The 8,674-nt window shown below is 32.4% G+C and overlaps 1 protein-coding gene across 1 annotated transcript; it reads right to left on the bottom strand.

Moving 5' to 3' along the window:
- Positions 1–2,039: 2,039 nt before the first annotated feature.
- Positions 2,040–4,344, bottom strand: HELRODRAFT_158317 (hypothetical protein; the record flags this gene model as incomplete). The annotated part of the gene is made up of 3 exons (XM_009010425.1): positions 2,040–2,302; positions 2,813–2,861; positions 3,664–4,344. 3 exons carry the CDS (start codon positions 4,342–4,344, stop codon positions 2,040–2,042), a joined length of 993 nt encoding a protein of 330 aa, XP_009008673.1.
- Positions 4,345–8,674: the final 4,330 nt, after the last annotated feature.

Below are 8,674 nucleotides of genomic sequence, written 5' to 3'. Positions count from 1 at the left end.
TAAAAACTTTGTCATTTTAAAAAAGCGGACAGACATTTGTGAATTTGAACGTTCAACTTCTTCGATACAGTGTCTCGAATGTTTCCATAAAAATGTTATAAATATTTTCTGCTAAACATTTCTTGGTTCACTTCATTGTCATCCTTATTGATATGATTAGTTGACTCAGGCTCTCTTCGTGGTGTTAGTCGACATGGAGCCCTATACAGTAGTCCTGGCACTCACTCAGTCTTCTTGGATCGCTATAAAATTATTTGTTACATTATGTTGTCATGTTAAGTAGTGAAAAATGGTTTGCGTTACAGATACGTTTATATCAATTTCTATCTTTGTAGATAAGTTAGTTTCACTTGAAAATTATTTTCCAATGAAACAACTTTTAAATTTGGCGTCAGTTTATTAAAATAGCAAATTTCTAGTACAACAATGTTATGAAAAATTCATTTTAACTCTTTTTTAATTCAAATTATTTCATTAATATTATTTTCTCAAAATTTGCAAGAAATTTATTTATGTCTGTCCCCTGCATGCGATTTTAAATTTTGTTGAGAGGTCTTAAAAATACGCTGCCTATTTATGTAGGAACACGACGACACACAATGAACAAACATACATTCATCTGCATTGCATTATTGACACGGGAAGGCGAGGAATAATTTTGCAGACTTACGTAAGCTACTCAATCACTTTTTAAAATAATTTCGTTCTATGACATGAGATGTCGAATTAATTTTTATACTTAACTTTGCAAACAACTATTAGCAATAGTTATGCAATGAATAAAACAAACAAATAAACAATTGTAAAATGAATTAACATATTAATGAACGCATAAGACAATGGAAAAATGTATAATACACGCAACCAGACACTCAGATACATAAATAGATAAATAAATAAATAAACATAGGCACACATACACAAATACGTACATGGAGGAGTAATGAGTTTGTGTTGTGTGTGGCCTGGCTAATGATGGCCATTGTTTTGATCAAGGCACTCTGGACAAATGAAGCGGGATGTATAGGATAAAACTAATTGACCTCCAGTGCCCCGCCTTTTGTTACGTGCGTTTGTATGCGTATTTGTGATTTTTTGTAAGTGATTTTGTGTGTGTGTATGTGTGTGTGTGTATGTGTGTGTGTGTGTGTGTGTGTGGTGTGTGTGTGTTGACTGCCCGGCAAATGTTGTTTCTACTGTTTATATGTTTATTTTGCATTTTTGAAAAATATGTTAGTGTTTGTGTGCATACATATTTAAAAAATATGTTATCAATATTTTGAATGGTTATTCAAATAATTTTTTCGTCTTTTCTTGAGCCGGCCTGACAAGTTTTCTGTCGTGCATTAAAGATTTATTTTGAAATCTCATTCGTGTTTTGCTTACTGTTGGTTCATTGATTGTTTAGTGGTTGTTGAACTATGTGAGGTAAACGTAAGTACATGTGATTAATAAGGTGCTGTAAATGTAAATACATTTGATTAATTGGGATTAAGTTGTCCGAGTCATTGTCATTATTTTTTTTTATTTTCTGTAAGTCATGTTTAAAATTTTTTGGTAGTATTTATAGAAAAAATATTGAACGCTAAATAAATTAATCCAGTTTGTTTCTCGGCCTGACTTGTGCAAACGTGACAAACTCTTCCCAGAAAGAAGCAAGCGGCGGGCAGTCGACAGTTAATCAGAGGCGAGATTGACGGCGAAGACCAAAAGGATGAGGAAGGATTGCGGCGGGAGAGGGATTCGTCTTAATTAGATCTCATGTCATACTCAATTAGCATTGAACTCTTCAGTTTATTGAGCGAGGTGATTAGTGGTCAACGTGGGAGCGGCTTCGTGCTGAGCCTCTTGCTCCTCCCAACTGTAATTTGCTCGTGTTAATTGGATGGGCTCTTGCTTAATTAGATGATAAGGCAATGATTTGAAGTGATGTTATAATTAGTAACTGAATTAATTTATTTTTCAATAGCGGACAATTTTTAAATTTTGTTATGCCTAAAAACGACGTCTATTTGAAAGTTGAATGAGGATTTTGTTCTTTAGAGCTTTTTTGCATGAGCTATGTTTAATCTCAGCTGAATAACTTGAAAATTGAAACTGTTGATATAAAGTTTTATATTAACTAAAGCATCAAAAATTTTAATTTTCAAAAGTTCTTTTCGGATGAAGTTATGTATAATACGTTTTGACAAGGGGTTGGATACGGTAAAGTTGAAAAATATCTTGAAGTTGCTGAAGTTGAAGTTGCTGAAGTTGAAGTTGCTGAAGTTGAAGTTGCTGTAGGGAGGAGCAGATAAAAAAACTAACAAGAATAACGATGGTGTGGTAGTGATTATGATGATGATAACTGAAGATGAAAGCTGTATGTGATGATAGTTTTTTGATCATGAAGCTCCGGGTGTTGGGAAGATTGAAGTGAAAGGTTACGTCATGATATTAACGTAGTTGAAGTTGTTATGAAACCCATCATCAACAGTGAGGCTGAAACTAAGAGCCTTTTTAAAAATAAAAAAAAACAATGTTTCAAAATATAAGTGTTTATGGATGTTCATAAAAAAAACTCAAGAGTCCTGTAAAATAGATCAAATCACAAAATTTATGCATTTTTGAATTTATCAAAAAAAAATTTAAAAATAACTTTACGACAACTTGGAAAATTGGCTTCATTCGAATAAGAGAGAGAATAAACTTTAATAATAGATGAGATGACAGCAGCATCTTGCATGGAACAATGCAATGTGCTAAATACATTTTTCCATTCAAAACACAAAACACTTGTAAAGAGAAGTCAAGATAGAAGAAAAATAGTTACTCTCCGATGAATTGAAGATGGTCCGAACAAAATTGCTGGTTTTGTTGCACTGTGTGTGCGCGTACGTGTGTGAGAGTGTGTGTGTGTGTGTCTGTGTGTGTGTATGTGCATGCGTGTGTGTTTGTGTGTGTGTATGTGTGTGCACTGCCGCTTGTTGTTGCGAGGCTTGCTTTCTATTTTATTGATTTTGATAACTTTCTGTTTCATTTTGAGCAGTATAAATCGTGCCCATACAAAATTAACTCGATAATTCCTTCAAATTTATCAAATACACTTCTTACACTAAAATCAAATTTATTGACTTTCTTCGTTTATAAGAACAACCTTTCATCAATCTTATTAATAGAAAATGAATAGTTCTTAAACTATTGACAGTTGAATTTACGAAACTAAAAAGACGATCAGCTTTTTGTACAACAAGATAGATAATTTATAGAGAATTAAAAATTGACAAATGTAATAATGCATTTTTTAGCTGGAATACTTTTCCAAAAAATTAAAAGTAAAATAAATTTTTTTACTGGTTCATCGACATATTTTTGATATTTCTCAGGGGAAATATTTTGAAATGCGCGCATCAAACTTTTGTTTCTGCAATTTCTGAAAGTTTGTTAAGTAATTGCGCTCTACGAAAGAAACTCCAGACAACCGAAAGTCGTAAATTTCGCATAACCATAAAAATAAAAAACACAATTATCTCAAAAGATAAATTTTTTTATTAAATTTAAAGAACATAACAACATTTTTTCTAACGCAATTTCGTTCAGCAACAAATTGAATGTTCGTGCAATAAAATATACTGGTCAGATAATTTCAGTAGCAAATTTAAAAAAATTAGAGCATCAACTAACCTGATCGATGACGGACTGTTCGTTGAAGAGTTTCTGCAACATGGCAACATCGAAGTGCTTCAGATGGTTGGGCATGGCGAGTTGTTGCTGGTACTGCTCATTCATGGAGTCAATGACCAACTGTTGAGAGTCGATCTTGTTGTTGAGGAGATCCAGTCTGCAGCCGAGGTGCTGGTTCAACGCTGAAAAAAAATCGCTTCTCCTGTTCAGGTTGGAAGGTTTGTCGTTGTTCGTGCTGCTCAGTTTTAGGAGCATGAAATTTTCTTGTTGAATTTCATTTAGCCTGCAACGCTGTCTTCTGTTCTGATGTTGCAACAACCTTAGAGCTACTTCCGGATCTGACGTCAGATCATCTGATTGGTCACGATCTTCGTGGAAACTATTGGATCTCGTTTTACGAACCGTTGCTGAAGTTGGAAAACTTTGTTGAGTTTGTTGGGCCAACTTTTTCTGGGCTGACATAATTTGGTGTCGATACAATTTGTTATCGTTAACTCCAACCACACTCGCATGATTGTCATCATGAAAGTATCGGTACTTGTTGCGTTGTTTGTGTTGGGAAAAGTTGCTTCCACTGTTCAAAAACTTGTCATCTTCGTCCAAAATGTCAACACTTCTTTTTGAATCTCCGGAATTTCTAGGCAGTGATGCAGTAATCTGGTGACGTTTCATTCCATCCATCCCTTGGTCAACTTTTCTTCCCACGTTCAACAGTTTTTTTTCAAAAATTTAAAGTTGACAAGTGGTAGGAAATGTTTAAATTATGTGTTCAGACGATGAGTGCTTTCAGTTGATCAAAAGCTGAAATAAAACTTGCTAAAGTTGTTTTATCAAGTTTTTTAAGCAAAATTAATTGAAATTTTTTAAAAATATTTTACAAAACTTTTACAGAACAGCTCAACAATGAACAAATCAAACAGAATGAACTAAGTGAAGTGTGGAGTTCGTCAACTAAAAGGCCAATACTATCCGACATATTGGTACATACATCGCCTTGCATACGTAAATACATCTATCCATACATACATACATACATATATACATACATACACACATACACACATACATACATAAATACATACATACATTCATCCATCCATCCATCCATACATACATACATACACACATACACACACATACACACACACACACATACATACATACATACATACATACATACATACATACATACATACATACATACATACATACATACATACATACATAAATACATACATATATACATACATACATACAACTGAAACTGCACTTGTAGAGGTTTTTTCTAACTTTTACTCAGAATAAACAACCAGAAAGTTACTATGTTCTCATTACTTAACATGAGTTCAACTTTCGACTCTGTTGACCATCGCATATTATTGTATAGACTGAATCATTTGTACGGAGTATCAGGCATTTTGTTAAAAGGATTAGATTCATTTTCAATAGACGAACGCTGCAAGTGAAGTTTTATATTAATCCTTCTGATGTAGTTGTTCTCAGATTTAAAGTCCCTCAGGGTTTTGTCTTGAAACCAATTCTGTTTCTTTTGTACACAGCTGAGATTATTAATATCCACTGCTTCCACTTCTACTTATATGCTGACGATATTCAGATACCAGGTGCTTCATCTCAGCTAACGATACCTCTAACTATGAGTTCATTGGTTGAATGCATAAATGATGTTAGTATTTGGCTTGGCCCAAACAGACTAAAGCTAAACCCAACAAAAGCACAGATTATATTGATTAATATCACAGGTAAAATCTTCCTCAGTTAACATTGGTTAATTTAGAATTAAATATTCAAGCTCTGTTACAAATTTAAGCTATAAAATCGATTCAAAACTGGCAATGGGTCAACATTTTTTAGAATTGTTTAAGAATTGTTTTTTCCAACTGTTCCAGAATCGTCAGATAAGAAAGGTTTTGAACAAAAACGCTCTCACGTCACTGGTGAACGCATTTGTCAACACTGGATTGGATTATTGCAACTGTTTTCTATATGGAATATCAGATAAATGGATTTCGAAGTCACAGGTAGCACAGAATCAGGCTGCAAAAATTATTGTTAGTGGTTTACGGTTTGACCATGCCTTTCCAATCTTATAAAGCAAAAAATTCTGTACAAATTGGGGGTAATGGTGTTTAAGCGCCTAAATGATCTGGCTTCTAGGTACCTGTCGGATAAATGCGTAGAAATGTCCTCCCTGGGAACTCATGGACAGTTGAGGTCTTCCAGTTCAAATAAATTATTTGTACAAAAACAAATTTGATAATTGGTAATAGAAATTTTGTAGTTTCAGTACCAACTTTTTAGAGTGTACTGCCAGATGAATTGTATTTATTTATATATGTATATATATATATATATATATATATATATATATATATATATATTTATATATATATATGTATGTATATATAGGTATATTGATGAAAATCACAGTACGCTGTGATTTTCATCAATAATTGCATTTTTGACAGTCTTAATTCAATATATATGTAAATATATAAACTGTTGTCTAAACTTCAGATGGTTCAGAATCAGGCTGCTAGAATGACATACCGCAAATTAAAATTTGATCATGCATCACCAATTCTAAAGGAGTTGCATTGGTTGCGTTTTATACAAAAATCATGTTCAAGTTGGGTGTAATGGTGTTTAAAAGTTTGAATGGTCTGACTCCGAAATATTTAGAAGATAAATGTATTAGAGTTTCATCTACGTCATCACATGGGTGTCTAAGCCTGAATCTGGAAACAACAGATAGAGATTTTGCATTTGCTGAGCTTGTTTTTTTGGAACAGCCTATCTATCAAATTACGTATATCTGGGTTATCATTAGCTGAGTTTAGAAAAGGTTCTGAAGACATACCTATTTGGTAACTCCTAGTGATCTCAACCGATGATAGCTTCGCTTTCAACATGCTTCATACAAGGAGAGCGCTGGTGAGAAGCAATTATAATTGGCGCTATATAAATACAATATTTGATTTGATTTGATTTGACATATAAATATATATATATATCTATTTATATTTGGATTTATATATATATAAATATATACATATATCTTAACTAAATTTGTTAAATTTCCTAACCCGTTTCTTCATAGCATTATATACATTTTTGAATAATTTGCAGGTCTGACTGGGACGATGTGTTGTGTAATAATAATTATTGGTTTGACAGATGTATAAACGTATTCCTCATACTTACATGGTGAAATGCCAACCTCTGCCATTAAAAGATTGTTAAAATGGAAACACTCAAGTTTATCTGACTGTGAGTGTGCAAATGATAAATATGACTTGTTTAACATCTTCACACTGGAGAACTTCTTTTTCTCAACCAACAGATATCTCGTCAGATGGTGACACAATTTTTGTTAAGTCAGTGAAATTTTTCATAAAATACTTGACGGTTGTTACTTTTTGAACGGCAGATATGTACAAAAACCAAGATATTAAAATCACATTTTGCATCACGTCGGTTAATCACGTCACTGCATTGTAACAACTCGTTTTTCTGTTTCCTTTCGTCATGCTCGTCTCATTAGCAGGCATGATATCTTTTCGATCTTCGTACATTAATAACGTCATACTCACGGAGGTCTGTGGCCTGCGAGATTTGCTTCAACACGAAAGCAACAACTTTCAGTCATTCCAACGCCAGCAACACAAATACTTTGTAATTGGTACTAAAACTGTTAGAGATATTAATAGTAAAATAGCAGTTTACAGCCATATAACCATGTTTATACAATGAAGTTTTTACAGCAACATTGTCATACTTCTGTTTTCATAACAATAAGCCAAAATTTATTTTGCCTCTAATTTTTCATTTGAATAATAATAATTATAACGGTTCTTTTTATTTTTATTATTATTATCATTATTATTATTAAAGTTATTGTTGTTATTGTATTTTGCTGATGTTATGTTAAACAAAAACTTTGAAAAAATTCAATAATAACAGAACACGTTCTTATGTATATTATTAAATAAATCTCTAAACAAACGTTTATATATATATATATATATATATATATATATATATATATATATATATATATATATATATACACACACGTGTGTGTTTATACTTATAACATTATTCTTTAATCGTTATCATTTTTTTTAGATATATTCGTAATAAAAATGATACACAGACACGCACGCACACACATTGATAATGTTGTTTTTGGGGTATTGTACTGGCATAGAAGTTCAACAGTGATGTTTGTGTTTATATCTCTTTGTTTGTTTGCTGGTTGGTTAGTTTGTGTGTTTGCTTGTGTTTGTTTGTTTGTTTGCTGGTTGGTTTGTATGATTGTTTTTGTACGTTTGTTTGTATGTTTGTTTGTTTGTTGGTTTGTTTGTTGGTTTGTTTGTTCGCTCGTTTGTTTGTTGGTTTGTTTTTTTTTGTTTGTTTGTTAGTCTGTTTGTCTGTTTGTTTGTTTGCAAGAAAAACATTTTCGCGCATACAAAGACATAAGATGAGACGCAATCAAGAGAGTCTCATAAAATCGATGTATCGATATGCTGAGGAAATCAATACATCCGGCCAGGCAGGCACCTCCATGTCTCAACGTCGCATCTACAAACTGTTACATCGCTTCTTCAATATTTCGCTATCCATGTTCATGCGTGCCAACTGTTGCCGAGAAATATCTCATATTAGACACTATTAAATTTTTGCCACAAATTATGTAATTAACCGATTGTAACATCAGATTTTGCAAATTTTTTACTTCATAGCTCAAAAAATGTCTATTGAATATTGTTTGAAAATTGAGTATATTAAAGCGTTAAGTATCGAGGTGGTTGTCGTTCAATGGCAGGTCAACTAGAAACAGTGACAGAATACGAAACAATCCTTTTTTTATTTGAAAAAATTTTTAAAAAATTTATCATGAACGTGAAAATTAAAACTAAATGTTTTAAAAATTTACATTAGTAACAAAAACTAAACCATAAAAAATAAGAAAGCATTTGGTATTTAATTT

The sequence above is a fragment of the Helobdella robusta genome (assembly GCF_000326865.2).
Source record: "Helobdella robusta unplaced genomic scaffold HELROscaffold_1, whole genome shotgun sequence".
NCBI classification, from domain to species: Eukaryota; Metazoa; Annelida; class Clitellata; order Rhynchobdellida; family Glossiphoniidae; genus Helobdella; species Helobdella robusta.
Note: the sequence above shows the minus strand (reverse complement) of the source record. Positions and strands in the feature narration are given on the sequence as shown.